We start from the raw sequence: 19,794 nt of genomic DNA, 5'->3' as shown, positions 1-19,794 counted from the left end.
TTGCACACAGGCTTAATCTCATCACAGAGAATTCTGCTGAAATAAATTTACCTGTAATAGCAGAGCTAGACACAYGCGGCAGTCCTTGCAGCCACAGCAGTAAATAATACAACCATAAAGGGCACACAATAAGACCATCAATATACATATTGTTTTAAGCTAAAACAATGTCTTTAAAATAGCTTCATTGTAGTGTTTCAAGTACAGAGACCACTGATGAGAAAAGTGAGAATTGTCTTTCAAAATGAYGCGTGGAGGTGATGGAGAGAATTTATGTCACGTGGGAAGGAAAACTAGTGGGAACGCGTTGACAGCCTTTAAATATTTYGTGAATAAAAAAAAGGTTAGAAGACAAAAACATAGAACCATAGAATCATTATGGTTGGAAAGCACCTTCAAGATCATCAAGCCCAACCATAGCAGATCTTGTACCAGCATATACCTACCATATAGGTTGCTGTGAAGAACAGATAACTGTAACCTCACAAAATAGTTTAATCAAACAACTCGCCATACAGTGTGCAGACATTTGTAAGCAAAGATACTGCTAGGTTATCACTGGTTAGATGAAGCAGTAAAAGGCAGAGATGCTAAAGGAGACGGGCTGAGCCACACAGGTACCATAACACTGGGGTAACCCTGCCGCGAGGAGCACGGGTGTTCTGGCTGWTTTCAATTCACCTGGACAAAGAACAACCTGAACTACAGCACCAGACTGTGTTGTGGTTAGTCACAAATAACAAAGGAATACTTAGGAATATGAATGTATGTATTTGGGCTACCGCAACGCAGACTGTAATCAAACTACTTGCTTCTCTTTCTCACACCACATCCTAATTCCGTGGTTCTGCTCGACTTCCTGTACGAGCCATTGGGGTACGGGCCCCAAAGGTTGCTGCTCTTGGGATCCTTCCTCTGATAATTCCTACTACTGTCTGAGGCAGAGGTCCCACTTGCAAAGGTACCTTGTACATTCGAGAAGAAGGCAGAGGGTTTCACTACTATTTCGTAGTTTAGGGTAAAACTCAAGCTGATGGATGAGTTTGCCCCAGCTTTGTCTGTTCCTCTTTTCCTTCCAGGTCTGATGGAGGATTTGTTTCAGGATCTAGATGAAAGAAATCCAGTAATATCAGAGAGCTCTGGAGGTCCCCGAAATAACAGTGAATAAGGCAGCTGCAGCAGTAAAACCTGCTCCTTCCAGGCCACGTAAACCCACCAAATGATAAAGGGCCATCCACACTAGCTAACCAAAACACAGCTGTGTAATTTGACATAYCAGCATTTTTTTCCTATTTCCACAATCCTTCAGCACTTGAATTTATCAGAAGTCATAAWGATGCCTTGAAAACACAACCACAGTTTTGAAAATTTAAACARTCTCCCAGTCTGTCAGGCTGCTGGGTCTGGAAAAGTGTTTTACATAACTGGTCAGTTTGAACTTTCATTTTTTTCAAACAAGCTGGACCACCTGCATCTTCATAGAAGTGCTTCAGTTTTATTTAACCTTTGATATGTAACCGGATCATAGTATTAGCTAACTTAACAACTGAGAGTTTAGAGTATCTGTTATTTTTGGATGATGATTTGCCTTCAAATCCACAGTCATACTGTTCACTCAGTCTAAATRATGGAGTCATATCCATTGTACTGGTACCTTCACTATGTTATCTCTAAATCCAATTTAAACTTGCCCTCCTCCTTACATGAACTCTGACAAAGTTCACTCAGAGTTTTCTTTGTCCCCTAAATAACACGGCTATTCAGAGTCAGTGGTTCCATTATCATCTTAACAGGAATTTTGTTTTCTCAGCTATTACTGTCACTTTTAAATAATCTCATTATATCTCGCTTGTAAGTATTTAAAAAATATTCTATGCAATATAATACTGTACTATCTGCAAAACATCACAGTGCTCATATAACTGATCCATTTCAAAATAAAATTTATGGAAGCAAAAGCAAGGTGATCTGAGATTAATTCTTGCCCAAGTAACGCCTTTCAGCCAAGGCTGTACTTAGGCTCCTAAGAACTTTTGAAAGAAGAAGAGCTGGAAAACAGCATCTCAATGGCAGAAATTCAGAAAAAAAATAAACCCATCAATTTCAAACAGCTCTTCACTGAAAAAGCTATGTTGCTTGCCATGGTTTTTGCCTTTTCTGACTGCCCGCAAACCCATCTTCTGATGCATCTTCTCAAGCTGGGTAGTCACTTGTGTGGAAGCTGACTGGTTGCCAAATTGCCAAGGCAATTTGGCTGCAAGAGGGGCAAATTTCAATAGAGTATGAGTTAAGAGTGGAGCTTGCAGAGAACTTACTATCACAGCAACTTTGCTTTAAAGGAAACATGAACTAAAACTTAATCATTGGTTTCATCTACCATATGATGTCCATTAAAGTCCTAATCAAATATTGTACAAAAAGAAGGCACTTARAGCAAGGTAGCCAGTCTAGGGTACTGATAGCTGTGCATGACTCTCTATTTAGTGCTTGAAAAAACGCATTCATCAGCTGCAACAAATAGAGAATTCAGCTCCTCTTGTGCATTTTGTAGCTGCTTTAGATCCTTATCCCTTCTCTGCTTCTTATGACATRCCATATTAAGTGGTCCTGAGAATTAGTCACCTTGGATGTCCCACATTTTCAAAGCCTTGAACAGAACAGGTCACTGCTAGAGAAAAGTGACGGTTTCAATGAAAACCAACATCATCCTTCAACATGAATCCCATCACTGACAGACACTTGCTATTTTGCCACATCAAGAACACAAAAATACTGTTTTCAGTATTGCAGCCTGTCAGAAATAGGTAAAGGAATCTATAATAAAAAGGACAGAGAATTTCTCAAGTAACAAAGAAGATTGAAAGCCGATGGTTTTCTAAAAGGATGTTCCTGCTGCAAATCCACCCTTTCAGCATTTTCTAGACTGCATTAAGACCAACTGCAGTCTTACAAATTTAAGGATAGTTAATCCCCCTCCAGCCACACACAGCTTTTTATGTCTGCATTGTCATTTAACCCAAATGTAATTAAAAAACCCAAAGCCCAACTCAGGAATATCCCCTTCATATCACAGCTTCTCAATCACTCTACAGCAAATCAAAGCACTTTCTGATTCAACAACTTTTGCAGTGACATCAGACTGTCACCAGTAGTCACTGTGGTTTTACTTCATGATCAATAAGTAGAATATAAATGACAAGGGAAAACAGCCTTTATTTCAAGAGCTTCTCATCAGTAATAAGAATGTAAGAAAATGGAGCACAGGAACGAATTTTTATTGGTGAATGCTTTCCTTGAGTTCACTTTAGAAGAGAAGTCTGTCTGTCTTGTCTTAAACTTCAAAAGACTTGAAACCAATTTGTTAGACTTTTAAGACAGGTTAAACCAGGAGTATAAATTAACTCTCAGATTAAAAATCTTATGTAAAGTGCTCCTGTCAGGATTTGTTCAGCTCAGGAAACCATTATTTAAGCATTCTAAACATCAATATTTCGGCCGAGCATACACAGTCATTGGATAAATAATATTTCAAACATCAGTACAAACTCCATATACAAAACCTTTACAGAATTCTTCTGAAAAGTGGTCTTCAGCTGATAAAAATAAATTCTATTATTTGCTCTGAAAACCAGATGGGTGTAACCGGGACTCAGTGCCTGCATAACCTCTCTCCTGTGGGGAGACTTAGTTCCTTTTTCTTTTTCCCTTTCAGACTCATCCACGAAAGCACATACCTTGCTAAGTACATACGTGGCTATATAGACACATCTAAAAAAGTCTCTTAAAGGACATGTAAAATCTCAAGCTCCATATTTTGAGTTATGGAAAGCGAGGCACGGATCCAGTTTTACCACCATCATTTCCGGAAGCGTTTGAACAGTGGGTGGATGTGTTTGTTCGCCGAAGTCTTGCTCCGGGACGACTGGTATTCCATGTAAACCGTGTCATCCGCTCCCGACATGGAGCTCATGGTGCCCACGCGGCGGGACACCTGTAGCAAGGGAAAAAGGAATAAAAACTTCAAATCCCAGACATACTTAAGTGTGTGGTAAGTAACTCTTTAAGCTACTGACCCCACTAGCTGGAGGGGCAGCACCACCCACTAACTGACCTCAATGCCAGAGAGGCCTTGCACATTTCTTAGCATTTTCCCAGTGAAACTCCCTGCCTCCCACTCACCATAAGTACATATAATTATGTAAGCTTTAACAGGAAAATTATCTTGGAGTGACTAGTGCAATTCCTACTGCATTTCACCATAATGTACTACAAAAATAAACTARAAAAAATACTGATGTGTTATTAAATATTTAAGATAGCTTTTTTGTTAGAAAGTCTATTGCTGAAAATATTAAACTACTACCTGCAGAAATGCTACTTTTCTTGAGTGTGAACAAAAGCRACCTGCAATCTTCTACCCTCAGGGCACCAGGTGATTCAAGGCAAATGACACCACCAAAAAGGATGTGCTCTGCCACAGGTGCACCATTAAAATGCTTTTAAACATCTTCCTTGCTTGTGAAAGTGTCTCGGCCAGTATTTCAAACAGACACTAYGGCACCAAAGGTGGCATCACTCTTGCACAGAAATGAGAGGGGAATGGTCCTATTCTGCATGACTTACAGTCATCCTTCCAAAGCATTTGTTGTTACCTGAGCTGACTTTGAACCATATTCTCCAGCTACTACTTCCTCCTCAGCATCCAGGTCTGATGCTTGCAGGACTTTCTGGAGAAGCTGCTGCTGCTCTTCTTTGGATGAAAATGAAAGCTCCTCATCCTCCATGCCAGCAAGCTTTGTTATGACCTGGGAAACAAAGCACAGCACAAAATGTTTCCTTTGTTCCCTTCCCAGCATCCTGCACAGCTGYCCGCAACCCAGACAAGTACTCCAGGTCCCACATCCTTCTTGTGACTGTCTTGAGCTTTTAATTAGCAGTTTGAACAGCTTAGCACTACCCACCACAGATACACACAACACGTTCCTWAATGCACGGTGGGCTCTAAGTTTGTGTCCAGTTTGAGATCTATTTTGTATTTCATAAAAATGATCCACTAGCTTTCCAGAAACTGTGAATTTTAGCATTTTGGACATGGGCAAAGCARCCTAACAAGTTCTGAGGCGGGAGAAGCGGCTGATGCAGGAGCGGCGGCGGGGAAGGGCTCCGAGGCCCCGAAGCTGCTGCTGCTCCTTGCAGCTGCGGCAGCTCCGGGGTACCCAGGGAGAGGGCAGACGCCACCTCCCGGCCGTGCAGTGCTCCGGGCTTCATTACAGGGAAGCTCTTCCCTCCAGAGCCAAAAGGTTCTCCTTTTTCCCTTACAACGCGACAGGCAACAGGCCGTCTCACCTACACAGACTGCACAAGAGYTCTTCCCGCACTTAGTGAGTTCCACTGAAATCCTAATTAAAAGGTACTCAGTGTATGGTATCCAAAGCATTAGTGATGTGAGGATCATCCCAGCAAGTAGTTTTTCTTTAAATTCCTTGCCTTTTATCAAAATATTATGCCTTTCTTCAAAACATCAGCCTTCTCTCTCCCTTCCCATTCTTACAGTGGTCAGGAAAAAAGGCAAACGAGCACATATGCTTACTCATGAGAATCTTAATTGAARTCTGATGTCTCAATATGTTTCTAATTAGAAAAGATTATTAGATAAACYAATTCAACGACTTCTCTTGATTATTTACCAGTCTTCCTCCTCCTCGTCCCCTTTCAGCTTATCTCAAATCAAAAGAATTAGAAATTAATCATTTCAGTAATCTGGACTGCATCTGATTACAAAGACTAAGGAAGAAATCAAATGCAACTTAAAGCAAAACAACTGCACACTGGACACAACATTTTAAACATTTTAAACMGTTTTTTTTTTAAACTTAGTGAGACAGTGGGTAGTTTTCAGTGAAGATTTCAGAAACTAAAATAGGCATCCTTCTGAGARATGTCTGAGCATTAAGAATCTATTCAGAGAAGCAACCTGTCCTATTACATAGGCTGAATGAAGAGTACAGTAGGTCCCCTCCTTTTTATTTATTAAGGGCTGCATCTAGTATGATCACCCCAAAACTAAAGAAAAAGGGATCCCGGGAAGCAGTTTCAACCTGCACCAGCCTGTCCGGTGCGGCTGCAGAGGAAGCTCATGTGACTCAAGGAACCTTCCACCCACTTTCCTCTGTATCATCCATTTTTTAAACCATCAATTTGTCAAGCTCAAAATTGCCCCYGATTTCTTGATACAGCGAGTTTTTCTGCTGTTTAAGATTTATGTATCCCACATACATCCTCTAAATAAATACGCTAAGCAGTAACAAAACTTCAGTTAGCTAAGCAAAAAAAAAAATTCTTAAGACTCCAAGCAGTAAGTTGTATTCACAAAGGTCCTATTTAAGAAGCAAAGAAAAACATCCACSATGTAGCCAACAAGCATGATTCTACTCTTTCAATCTTTTTTATTTGCTAAAATGCAGAAAATAGAGTTGTTAAGAGATAATGAGAAGGGAAAAAAAGTCTTAGAACAGTGCAGAGCGTTACTTGCCTGGAGAAATGGGGAAGTATTCAAATGTTGGTAAGGTTAGACATTGGAAATAATTGCTCTGAAGGGCAGGACATAAGCACTGAGATAATTACCTAACGATGAGGCAGTCTCGATGTTTGAAGGAGCAGAAAGCCCAGCCTCAGGAATGGTGCATGTATGGCTGACCCTGCCTTGGAATGAAGTAACACACTAGATGGTCTCCCTAARGCTCCTTCTAGCCCTGTATTTTTGATGGCAGCTATGACCAAGACTTAAAAGTTGGGCAAGCTAAAGAAAATAAATACTCTCCATTTTGTTGCTAAGCTTTAAGTAAATAATATTGCAGGACTGACCAGCTAGGTGCTACTCCAGACACTCAGCTGTCACTGCTTTTGGTTTCACTAAAATGCCAAAATGTCCAGGACTAAATCTTTACAAAATCAAGTAGCTCCATTTTAACCTCTTAATTAGTTCTATAATCCAAAGCACTCACATATAAGGGATTTCTCTAATCCTTTTTAGCTAAACATTGAAGTGTTTGTTATAGTTAGCTGCAGATTAGTTCTAATCTAGAGTGTTGTCAAAATACATTTGCTACAAAGAAAAACAAGGCTTTTAAAAACCATAAACACTATAATCAGCCAGGACTGTTTCAGTGTGAGAACCTCCTCTCTCAAGCTCTTTTTAATGTGCTGCTGATTACAGTGCAGTCATTTGCTTCCTAGAGATTTGATCCCCGGGGATGCCACCGTTGCAGGTTTGTCCAGGAACAAAAGTCCTTAAAYAACCAGGCTCAATTAGAAGCCATGTGTCCTCATGTCTTTTTAGCCATCTATTAGATGCCATATGAGGGTCTTCAGATTTGTTGTAAAAATGAGCTCTGCTTGTACACRCACTTAGTCCCAGGCAAACAGGCTTATGCACGAGCACCCCGTCTCTCATTAGGTATTAGGCAATCCTAGGTAAGTCTGGAATCTATAAAGCAGAAGGGCGCTGCTTCAGTGGGAAGATAGGTTACGTTCAGAGGAAGGCAACAAATACAGAGACACACACAGGTGAATGATCCACAAAAAGGGATAAACYGTCAAGGTTTCCTTCAAAGACAGAGCTTGTGCCTTCTGACAGCAGCAGCTCCTTTTGGAGAAGATGGGCAGTTCTGTAGCAATCAAGGTGACAGTCTTTTCAGYCAGATGATTTGCAAGGCATTCTTGAAGGTCATGGCACACAAAGAAAAAAATGCTAAAAAACTTTCTCCAAAGTGAAATTTGAAATTGGTTAAAAGCGTAAACTTTTTTAAAAAGCAAATAAGAAGAAACCACATATGTCTGGAGACAGCAGATGAGATGTTAAATCCTTTGCCAAAGGGACTTTAGGAAAAACTTTTAAGTTACAAGCCATAGCTCTTTATGCTGTCATGATAATCTCTATTTTGATGACTACATTTTATTTATGGGAAATTTCCTACTCTGCAGCAAGAGTCTTTTCCTACAGTAAGTTCTRTCATTTCTTAACCAATTAAGAATATGATTGTAAAACTGATTTGAGTGATGCATTTCATATCACGCAGAGAAAACTACAACAGAGAGGTCAAACTCTTAGTGGAGCCTAAAAGAGCAGAGTCTGAGGAGCTGCATTAGCTGAACAGTTTCAGCTCACGAAGCCATCAGTACCAACACGGCTGCATCCTGACCATCTTCAGCAACACTGCAGGCTTTAGACAGCACTAAAAACAATGCACGAGATCAGTGTGTGACAAAGATCCCAAGCAAACAATTCCTTCGGAATGGGTGGCTAGACTCTTTGGATACCTAACTTTATGATTTCCAGAGCTGGATGCATGAATCTAAGATAGACACTGTCTTTCAAAGTTGTTTGTGACTTACGATGTTTTGGAAGTCTTCTGACACGCCACAGGTTTCTAGAGACATAGAGAGCTGCCAGTAATGTTTTATACCCAATCAGTACCACAACATACACTGAGGGGCCTGCTGACGGCTTAGGAACACGAATGTAAATCAACCATTCCAGTAAACTTCTGCTTGGCTCCCCAGCATTTGCTCGGTTTCGAGTTGAAATGCGTACCTACCTAGAAGCTGTACTACTGATTCTCACAGTAATACAGGTGATAAAACAGTCCTGTCAACATCGTTATTATCTGCAAGTATCAGCTTAATTAATACCTTTCACACCCACAACTCTCAAGTATTTGACCTACGGCTAAAATAAGCGAATAGAAAATTATAGGCATAAATATAACACATAGAAAGCGCAAGTTACCTTGAAACTATAACCTTGGTCTACAAGAAATCGCTGTCGCTTAGTGGAATATGCCATTTCCTGAGTATCTTGTGATACAAGAGAATAAAAAAAGGCATTGTATTCCTCTGCAACCATGCCTAGGAGACAGAGACACCAAACTATTAGTTTCATGTGGAACCCTGAAACCAAGAACAATAAAACACTAAGCAGTGAAAACCGGTGTTATGATAACTTGTTATGATAACAGCAGAATCAAGGTGCACAGTTTATTTCTAAGATGAGCTGTACCCACAGCTTCACCAGCTGATTGACAAAGCTCCCAGCAGGYACATTCCTGCTCTGGTTCTTAGTAACTTGCACATGGGTGACAGGAAGAAAGAGAAAAGGAAATGCAGATTTAATCAGTTACACTTAAACTAAGGGCTCTGAGCAAAACCTTCTTCTTTATTATGCTAAACATAACAAAGAGAGGTAAAAAGGTAAAAGAGAAAAAAAACTATTTAAAAGTTTATAATGTAAAGAAATTGCACAAAGTTAGTGAAAGGAYTGTAAAAGAAGTTTAAAAAGTTCAATAGAACAATACAAGGAAGTATTTATGAATGTAAAACAGAATTTGCAGTGATTTTATATTAAAAGCGTGAAACAGATATTTTGTTAAGAATACACCATGCTGTCCATCATTTTCTACTTAGGATCCCCRGTATCTATTACTCAAAAAACTCTGGATTCTGCTTTAGAAGCTGAAGCCTCTCCAAGAGCTTGTTCACGACTGCAGCTTCCACACGCTGCATTTCACAAGCCTCTTGTGCTCCTGTGAGCAGCACAAAGTGAACACACACAAACCTGTGTGGAAATGCTACATACAGAAACTATTTTAGGAATCCATTTTTTTCTAGTAAGGATTCTTGGGTATGTTTTGAGAAAATGCAAATAATTTGTGAAACCAAGTCCCATTTCTACATGGAAATAATCTGCATATATCAAAAATGTGCTTTCTAGAGACACATGTTCTCTAGGAAAACATGAGACATGCTTTCTAGACAAACATGCTGTTTAGAATAACACTATTTCTCAACAACAAGCATTTGATGTTGAGGAAATTATTAAGAAATGAAAAACAAAGACCTAAAGGTTCAAGCAATTTTGCTAACAGCGCCTTGGCTGTCACCTTCTGATTTGAGACGATGCAGTTTATTCCACAATTTAAACTGAACGATTACTTGAAAGCTGTGCTGTGATGCAAGCGGCAGAGCCCAACCACCCCCTCATTTACCTTTCTTGGCTCTCAGCACTCGGCCCAGCCTTTGAGCCTCCTGTCTTCGAGACCCACCATGGGACGAAATCTGAATCAGGACATTGGCTTCTGGCAGATCAAAGGATGTGTCACCCACCTACAACACAAGAGCAGCCTCTGAGCAATCTCCTCTTTCTGCATATCATAATAATGACTGAATGAAATGTATGCCTTTGAAAGCTGAAAGAGCAATGTCATGTGCCCAACTTGCCCACACAATCTGCTCTTCAGGAAAGTTCATTCTGGAAGTGGATACAACAATACACTGAATATGCTTCCAATTACCTTGGAAATAAAAATGGTGTTGATTTTTGGATTGTGCTTGAAGTTCTGTAGAATTTGCATTCTCTCTCCTTGTGCAGTAGGACCATATATGTAGGGTCTAAAAGAACAGAACATATTCAAATTACATCAGATCAAGATTTCTCAGTCATTTCACGTTAGGTACTTGGATGCCAAAGAAGGGAGTGTGCACTTAAACTGATAGGAACATGGAATAGATTTTGACAGAGTTATGCTTTATCTTTAGCTTGTTTAGCTCTCTAGGGCAGCTACCCAGTTGCTTGTGGAGCAATTTGCAGCAATCCACTCTGCCAGAAATAAATTCTGACAGTTATAAACGTTTTGCAGTTAACGCACCCCCATGAAGCTGTACATCAATAGGCTGAAGACATTTGCTAATCTCACATGAAAGACTGAACTGTTAAAAGAGATTTTTTTCCCCCCACAAATCGACAGATCTAGTGCACTGACAGCTGCAATCTTTGCTTCCTATTTAAGCACTTAAAACCCAGRCTTCTACTCTGAGTGTCAAAAGCTGCCTGATGAAAATTCTTTTGGGAAAATTACTCCTATTTTTGAAATTAACCTCTTGCCCCTCCTAATAACTTCTCCATCTACTGAAATGAGAATTAGCTGCTCAACTTTCTTGGCTGTGAGCAGCCCAAAATGGTATTTCATCTGAAGTTTGTGATGAGTTTAATCCCCATCAAGACTGAAGTGCAAGAAATCCTACTGAACTGAACAGCTACGAGTCTGCTGTTTCTTAARCCCTTAAAGAAGGGTTGTTAAACACCTGCACATTCTTAAACACAGAATAACCCAAACCTCCCRCCTGTCAATCCCCTCCTTTTAACCCCCATTGCCCTTTAGGCAATGATTATTAACGTGTATCCAACTACTTTCCTGATCCAGAACTTAAAACATCAAATGTCAGCTTCATATTTTTCCCGTTACCCCTTTTCCTCCCTCTGAAAAGGCAATGGAGGGATCTGCAGAGGTCCCTTTCCCAGCAACAGCCAAAAATAATTGCCAAAGACACAGCCCATCAAAGCAGTGACTGAAATGCAGTAAGAGCACCACTCAGAGGCAAAGCACAGCCACCCCATGCACTTCACTGCGCTAGGGGACAGACTCAGGGCCGAGAGCTGGCTAAGTAGCTTGAATTCTGTGGCTCTAAGATTCAAGTAATTCCTCTCCCTTTCAGCACTAGGGCAAAGGGGAGAGATTAAAGCACAAGTGGTGCCAAAGCAGCCAGGGAGCAGCCCCCTGCCAACGCATGGGTCCTACCCGGGCTACACACTTTGCCCACCCAGATGGCACCACAAAAACCACTGGACTGCTCCTTCCCACTTAAATTTAACATTCCTGCCCTGCCAAAACCAGCTTTGGTCGTGCCCAAAGGCAACCATTAGAAAATTCTCTGCTTAAAAGAAATCCCACTTTACATTTAGCTGGCACCATAACCCTCCTTTCTTTCCAACACTGACAACTGTGTAACCTGCTCCACAATCCAGGTGCAAAGGAGAATTTCCCCAGGAACASAGAAAGCAAACTGTAAACACTGCACTGGGCTTGCCTGCCACGCGTGGCTGCAGTAGCTGCCCCAGTTAACAGGAGTTCTGCTGCTTGGGAGGCTGGCATCTCCTCCCAGCATTTGTCTCTACTCAAAGGCTTTTTCCGCGGAGCGCTGAACACAGCTAACTACATTCCARAGGCATCATTACAGCTAATCTCTGTCCAGACAGACTTAAAAAAATGGGAAGAAAGAGACCACRGGAGCTGGAATTCGTCCAGCACTATTAATTCTGCTTATTAGATGTCACAGCAAGCCAGCGGAAGACGGCTACTAAATTACATTCAAAACTCAGRGCAATTTTTGCAAAGTGTAAGGAGATTTCTTTCTGATTGTGCTCAGAAATACTGATGAAATTCCTGGGCAGGAAATCATACACAATCAAACTGCCTCACAGCTTCCCACAGGAGATATCACTGGGGCTTCTCAAAGAAAGGCTAAGGCCACCTCCTCTGCTCATTTTCCCTGAGAAAAGGATCCTGAAAGATCCAAAGGGTTCTCATTTCAGAAGTCTTTCCCTCTCAGGCACAAGAGAACCTACAGTTTCTTATAAGAATAGTTCCAGTGATCTTTTTAAAAGGTTTGCCATTCCTTTTACCACAAATCTGACAACAAACTGAACTCAGGAATAACAGCAGCCCTCCACAGAAATSCTGGATTAAAAGTCCGCCAAGGCTTCTACTAAACAACGATTCTTTTGAAGCAATTCTATGCAGGAATAACGTTGCAACACYAGTAACACCAATTCAAAAACAACCTCCCGAGTTCCTTTTTCTATAGGAGTATTGGACTTAAGTCAGTGTATTGTAAAAAACATCTAAGAGATAATGCAATCTGTGAAATTACAGGGCATTTTTCTAGGAATAAGGAAGAGGAGAGGGTCACATGCGACTCACTTCCCAAGCCTGATTGCGTATTCCTTCAGTGCAAACACGTTGTCAGCAAATACAATGATTTTATCATTCCGTCGCTCGTGAAACTTAATCAGAAACTGGCAGGCTCTGAATTTATTTGGGTTCATGGTATACAGCAGTATCCGCTTCTTTGTCTTGATAGCTACGTACTCTCTGTAAAACTCAGGTGACATTGGGCACCAAACCTAGAAGTAAGAAATCCATGCACAAAGTGACCCACAGTTGTTTAACTAATTTTATTCCAGAGAGAAATTAAGACCTGGCATTAAGATTTCTCTAAAGCACAGGCCCCAAATCATAAGACAGTATTTGCTACGCTAAGGTAAAAGCCACTAAGTGACCGAGTCGCCAGCCCCCTCGAATCCTCTCTCAACCTCATTAAAATTTTGCCCTGCCAAAATTCTATAGCAGTGAGTGTTTGTTAGTCAAGATGAAATCAAAGTAGAAATAAGGCCTTTTAGAATTTGGGATTGGGTCAACCCATTCAGCAATACTGGTACTGCCAATACCTACAGTACAACAACAGTCATATATCCCTTTACAATAAATATTACTCTTCCAATTAAAGAGGGAACTTGCCTATATTTCAGTTAAAAACCATTAAGTGGTCTATAATCACCTGATGTTAAATACATGCACCTTTTTCAATTGTATAGCTTTCCTGTRAAAAGAAAAAAAGTAAGCATACTAGATATACCTTGATAGTAATAAAAAAACAAAGCTTCACCTCAGCACACTGCACTTTAGCAATATAGCCACTGTTCTGCAGCTCCATCCAGTTGGCTTCATAGAGCTTTGGTCCAATCAGGAAGTTGAGGTCAACAATTTTATCATCTTCTCTGACCAGGGTGGCAGTCAGTCCCAGCTTGCAGTGAGCTTGTACTATGGTGAGCACACGTCTGAACATTTTTGCTAAGCAAGACAAGGCAAATTTTCTGGTTAGTGTTRTGAATGGATGTAAAAGGCAAATACTGGGGAGAAAAAGAAAGTTTCACAGATTCCTAAACACAAAGCAAGCCGAGTGTTAGAAGCACTGCCCATTTCACACACAATTCTAGCTGAGGTGTGTTACTGCAGAGCTTCAGGGTGATTGCAGGTTCAGTTTACACCTTCACTGCACACTGCAAATCCCAGTACACCTCCAGCTATCTGTGTTATTTCTCCATTTACCCAAAATAAACTAATGCACTCGGCTAAACTCTCTAGCAACAACAACAAAATTAGAAGATGGCCATTTACCTAAGTCGCAAAACGCTAACTTTTGAGTTTGCCCTCTATATTAAATGTGAAAAAGGCAACACAAAAACAAGCTTTTAAAGAGCAGAGTTACATTAACAAGCGAATACAGCACAAGAGAAGTGGCCACTGCTTCCTTACCAGGGATAGTATGGACTTCATCAAGAATCATAAGGCCCCACTCTTGACTTTTAAGCCATTCCATTACTCTCTCTGCTTCCCAGGATCTTTTAGTCGTGTGTCCCAACATGGAGTACGTGCTAATAGCAATAGAACAGCCAATGGGTTTGTCTTTGGCATCCGAAGTGAACCGACAAATCTGGCTGTCATCGATGGTGGACCACATCTTGAACTGGGCTTTCCACTGCTCCACAGACACCGCAGAATTGCCGAGCACCAGGCAGCGCTTGCGCACAGTGCACGCGGCCGTCACTCCTACCAGGGACTTGCCAGCACCTACAGAGGAACAGGACTGATACTCATTAGTCATTGCGGAGAAATCGAGAGAGAGGGAAAAGAAAAAAAAAGATTGAAAATATAAAATCATACCTAAGAAAAGGAAATTCTTCACTGTTTCCTTATAASAGTCTTAAAAAAGCAGACTAGCTGTTGAGCTACTGTATAAAACCTGCTCAGTTGTTGACTAGGCACGTTATTGTGCAAGTTCTCAACAAAACCGTTCTCAATGGTTCCAGCTGCTTTTGGCAGCTAGAAACAATCATTTTACCTGGCTTTGAAATGAAGAGAGTGTTAAGTTCTAGATGTTCCAAGTCTTCCTGTTCCAAAGAACAACTATTTAAGTACCAACAATTTTAAATGTCACTAGAAGATCAGCAAAGCTGTTTTAGAAAAGAACATGAAAGCACTAACAGTAACTATTATCACAACCACAAATCAGCTCTTCAGTAACTGCAGGAAACCAAACGGTCTGCTAAGCAGATCCTTAAGAGCTCTACAAATGGGGCTCTCCCTCACCAGTGGCCCTGGCTATGCATTAAACACAGACAGGGCTCTACGTGCTGCTACCTAGAGCACTCCCTACTGCAGTATGGATCTAAGCAAATGMAATATTCAGAGGTTACTTTATTATAGGCAAAGATGCACACTTCTTGCACTCAAGGTCTTCAATCATTTAGCCAAAACCAAAACCACTCCCTCTCCACCCCAAAGAAACCAGTAACTTACCGCATGGCAAGACAATAACACCAGATCTAGCTCGCCCATTTCCAAACATCTTCCTTAGGCTTTTCTCTTGGTAGGGTCTGAGAACAGCTGTAGGTTTCAGATCTATATTAATATCAGGATTCACCGAATCATTTCTGAAATCATATTCTGCCAGCAAGGGGTATTCCAAATGGATACAACGCTTCTGAAGTTCTTCAATCATCTCCTGAAGAGGAGACAAACCTTCAGACGGCAAGCTCTCCACAGCCAAACTATTCCTTTCAAATAGACACTTATTACACAGGATCATACAAAGCTATTGCATTCCTTCTACACTCCTTACATCCGCAGAGTCAAAGTCTATTCCAAAAGCTTTAGTTATGACAATTCCTACCCCCCAAATATCTGAAAAAAGGGTCTATATTTTAGGCAGCAGGAACAATGCAGTAAGGCTACGTTAGTATCCAAGAAAAAACAAGCAAAAATTTACAAAAGCTCTCCATAGGTCTGAACAAGCCAGGACTGTGCTCTTTCTTTCTCAAGTGATAACAGCAGAACCATCAGAAGTTCCTTCTGCAAATTTCAATAGCTCAACAGAAGCAGAAAAAGCAGCTCTGGAACCAACAGGTGATTTGTCCTCCACTGAATTCCTACTCATCTTGGAGAGTAACAATCAGTCCCATGTGTGGGGAGACCTTCCTTAGCCCTTCTCTAACTTTTGAGCACTGCACCCTACATGCAGAGAAGGAACCAGTCTATGTCTCTCTGCACTGAAGATCCTAAGATAGTATTTTGGAAGGCAAAAAAAGACAGACATTTCAACAATCACAACAAGTTCTTCCATCAAACGAACAGCCGTGGCACTTTATATTTAGTCCTCACGCTCATTCCTGAATCGTGAGCATATCCCACGCAGGTACAAATGCCAGGAGATTTAACATAATCATRCTAGGAGACTTAACGTAATCATACCTGCTTGACTTCAAAAGATACTGTCTGTGTTTCTTCCTCCTCCTCTTCATCTTTGTCCATTTGTTCATAAAATTCAAACAAATCCGCTGGGACATCTGGTTTATTCTGAGCATCAGTTCCTTGTGATGTTGAAGGACCCAGGCCTCCTTCACTGGATTTGGAAATCTGAAATGGATGGACAGCAATGTTTATTGAAGTCTTCATTAGAGAACCTCCTCCCCAACTAAAATGAGGCTCATTAACGAGGCACAGAACACTGCTAACAGAACAGAATGCAACTGCTGACATGACACACATACAGTAACTGATCTGCATTACTTAACAGCTTATCTATGTTAATTCAATCATTTTAGGACCTGGGGAAGCCTACCGCTGATTTACTCGTAAATGTCTCTGTAATGAGCTCAGTTTCTTCACCCTCAGCATTTCTCAGGCGACATTCTTTAATAACTTGGTCTTGCAGAAGCTGCTGAATGACATCCGGGTGGGTACTTTCCACAAAATACCTAAATGAAGAGTCCAAAGGAAAAGATCTGCTTAAGCACTAATCAACTGAATAACTCACTGCAAGAACAGCATGGATGCTTCCATTTATAGCTCTYCCCGGTGCACTCTCAAGTACCTCCTATCTTAGGGCTAGTAATTTAAAAACAAAAGAATCATGGTAATCAGAATTTTTTAAAGATTCTTCATACCAAAAGCAGCATGTATTTTACTGCTGGCAATTCTGCTCAAATTGCCTGCTGTTAATATATCATGAATAGGAAAACCCCAGAAGAACTGCCTAGACAGAGCTGAACAGTCTGTGAAAATTCTGCATGTTGTGTCCTGGCCACAGGAAAAAATTAACCTTGCGCATCCAGAAATTTTTCTTTCCCTTAAGATTCACCAATAACGATGCTCATTTGAGAGCACACTTAAAATGTGAGCCAAGGAAGACTAAATTCCAAATTACACAAGGGTTTTTTTTTTTTTTTTTTTTTTAACCCCCACCAAGAGACATCAAATATGACAACAAAAGCCTACAGGAATCCTAACAGTAGCTTTCCCTTCAAAAAAGAAGGAACACCAGGAAAGCATTATATTGTAGTGCTAGGGCTCAACCGTGGCTATCAAAACAGAAGAAAATTTTATAAAGACAAAGAAGTAGAGAAAGCATAAGAAAGCATATAAAAGTTTTGKTTTTCTGCTCTCTCCTTCCCTTTAAAATCACAGTCTTAAACATGTGCTCTAAACAGCTCTAAACTTGTGGATCTCCCAAGATTCTAACATAATCTTCTATACATAAAACACACCAGATTCAATCCACTTATCAGCAGTTTCACACAAACACTCAGCTCTTGACAGTGGATTGGCTTGTCCTTCCTGAATAATGGATTACAAACAAAAATACATGAAACTGAAAGACAGCTATAGCAAAGCTTTCTAACGTATGCTTCTGAAAATTCAGAAGGAATGAAATATTTATCTGAAAACCTAGTGACATCATGCAAGTCCAAGCAATAAAGAAATAAGCTAAAAGATCAAAGCAGTATCCTACTTACAACAATAACTTCCAGTAGCTCCAAAAAGTCAAACCGAACTCATTGAGTAGGGTATTAAATGCTTACTAGGATCTAGGAGACTAGGACCCTGCCAGAACACGTGGAACTCAACTGGAAGCTGCGCAATGGTTTTGAACTCAGCAGCTACTGAGTCCCCAGGCAGACATTTCTGTGCCKGGACCCGCTGGCTGAGGAAGGAGCCGCTCACCTGTTGTGCTTCAGCACCAGCTTCACCTTCCCGTAGCTGACGGTACACAACTACAACGAACAAGAGCCAGTGTTAGTAACAGGCAGAGGAATATTTGGACTTCCATTTCAAGCTAAAACTGCATGTAGGTCACGTTATGAAAATACTATTTGTGTGAGYGTATACTATAAAGACAAAAAATAAAGCCTGTTGTCTCCTGAAATGGACCAACAGCATAAGATTATAAAAGCAATAAGCATGTAAAAAGCATTGAAGCAACAGCACCAGGAAGAGATTTTCACAGCAGCACTAGATTAAATTCCATACTGTGTTTACCTTGATGAACTGAATGATTCCGTCTGGGACGCCGGTTTTGCTCAGTTTCTGCAAATACTCCGTGATGTCACTCGTCTGCAGGCCAACACTCACTGCGGCATAGAGCGAGTACGCGGTCAGCTTGTACTCGTGGATGTGCGTTGGCCTGCACACCGGCTCCGCAATAGCAACCAAAAAGTCCTGCGCGTACTTGTAAACCGGAGAGAAGGCTTCTAGAAAGATATGGCCATCGGGAGCCTGTACGCGCAAGAAAAAAACATGYATTTTCTCATAGGCTTACCCGTGTGAGGCGAGAAAAACTAGGACTTTCCTGCAAAGAAGCTGTCATGACATAGAATGACTCTGCTCTTTAGACAGCAATATAGCACTGCTTTTTTTTTTTCTACCCCCAGACAAAGCAATGACCTAAACAATGAAATTACAACAACATGCAAGAATGAAAAAAAAATCAAGACACTAAGAAAATCTAATACACATCTAATAAATTTAAGTGCATCTGTTTTTCCTCATTAGATTGATATATATGTATGATATATATATGTATGTTGATATATATATATATATGTATGTACGTATACACACACACAAAACTACAAAAAACACCACGAGACCCAGGAGGAGATACAGGAATATGAAGCTTCAATCTTCTGCAAGGACCTGGACACCGCCCTGTCAGTGGCCTTTTTAGGACACTAATAAAAAGAGAGTTTTAGCCTTTCCAGACGGACACCTTGGGCTTTCTGCATTCTCCTTCCTTCCCTTCCCACAAACAGCAGCAGAAGCGGGAAGTTTCCCTATTCCAGGCGGCAGTTTCCGACCCCCTCCCCCGGGGCCTTCCCGCCTCCCTCCCTCCCCGTCACCGGCCGCCCCGGCCCCGCACGCACCACCCAGAGGGGCCGCGACGCGTGGTCGCCCTTGAGCGGCATGTGCGGCCGGTAGTCCTTGGCGCCGTACTCGTCCACGCGGACGCCGCTCTCCTCCACCTGCTTCCCGGCCGCCGAGGGCACCGCCTCGTGCGACTCCTTGCCGGGGCCCTCATCGTCCTCCTCGTCGTCCTCCTCGTAATGGCGCTTCTTGGACTTCTTCTTATCTGCGGGGCGGGCGGCACCGTTAAACACGAGGCGGCGGCGGCGCCCCCCGGCCCGCTGCCCTCCGCGCGCTCCCGCCGCGCTCACCGCGCTCCTTCCTGCCCATGGCCGCCGCGCGCCGGGACGGCGGCAGCGGCAGCGCCGCGTCACTTCCGCCGGGGCGGGCGGTGACGCCGCGCGTTGCCCCTCCCCATGGCGTAGGTGGGGGGGGGGCAGAGAAATAAATACTGTGGTTATCGACACGCCCCCGGCCGCGGGCGGGAGCGGGCGGGCACCGGCGCAGCGGCCCCGCGGGTGGGACGATACAGAGAAATCCGTTAAAAAAAAAAAAAAAAAAAAAAAGAACTTTTTCCATATAAGCACAATTTTAAACCACAACTAAGGCAGCTGTGCACAAGCCGGCACAAAGCACTACCGCACACAGGCTCAGCTCC

General features: G+C 41.8%; 1 protein-coding gene across 2 annotated transcripts; it reads right to left on the bottom strand.

The window, feature by feature from the left end:
* Positions 1 to 3,263: 3,263 nt before the first annotated feature.
* On the bottom strand, positions 3,264 to 19,500 carry ERCC3 (ERCC excision repair 3, TFIIH core complex helicase subunit). Of its 2 annotated transcripts, none has more exons than XM_026053784.1 (15): positions 19,448 to 19,500; positions 19,157 to 19,362; positions 18,273 to 18,509; positions 17,958 to 18,007; positions 16,576 to 16,711; positions 16,206 to 16,370; positions 15,255 to 15,459; positions 14,211 to 14,525; positions 13,561 to 13,745; positions 12,816 to 13,018; positions 10,350 to 10,446; positions 10,044 to 10,161; positions 8,789 to 8,907; positions 4,653 to 4,805; positions 3,264 to 3,991 (listed from the first exon to the last, which is right to left on the bottom strand). In XM_026053784.1, the coding sequence occupies exons 1-15, from the start codon at positions 19,464 to 19,466 to the stop codon at positions 3,857 to 3,859; spliced, it is 2,343 nt and encodes a 780-aa protein (XP_025909569.1). In that variant the 5' UTR covers positions 19,467 to 19,500; the 3' UTR covers positions 3,264 to 3,856. The 2 variants fall into 2 exon arrangements, with proteins under 2 accessions (XP_025909569.1, XP_025909579.1); XM_026053794.1 differs by having other exon boundaries at positions 19,256 to 19,362.
* Positions 19,501 to 19,794: the final 294 nt, after the last annotated feature.

The sequence above is a fragment of the Nothoprocta perdicaria genome, unplaced genomic scaffold (assembly GCF_003342845.1).
Source record: "Nothoprocta perdicaria isolate Ctin4 unplaced genomic scaffold, notPer1 scaffold_0, whole genome shotgun sequence".
Classification (NCBI taxonomy): Eukaryota; Metazoa; Chordata; class Aves; order Tinamiformes; family Tinamidae; genus Nothoprocta; species Nothoprocta perdicaria.
The sequence above is the reverse complement of the archived record's forward strand: the minus strand, read 5'-3'. Positions and strand labels throughout refer to the sequence as shown.

Bases quoted from the DNA above. Each gene is read 5' to 3' on its own strand.
- ERCC3 (XM_026053784.1), bottom strand. The intron at 14,526-15,254 runs GTAAGTTACTGG...GTTCCTCTGTAG, and splicing joins TGTTATTGTCTTGCCATGCG to GTGCTGGCAAGTCCCTGGTA. The intron at 13,019-13,560 runs GTGAAGCTTTGT...TCTTACTTCTAG, and splicing joins CTAAAGTGCAGTGTGCTGAG to GTTTGGTGCCCAATGTCACC.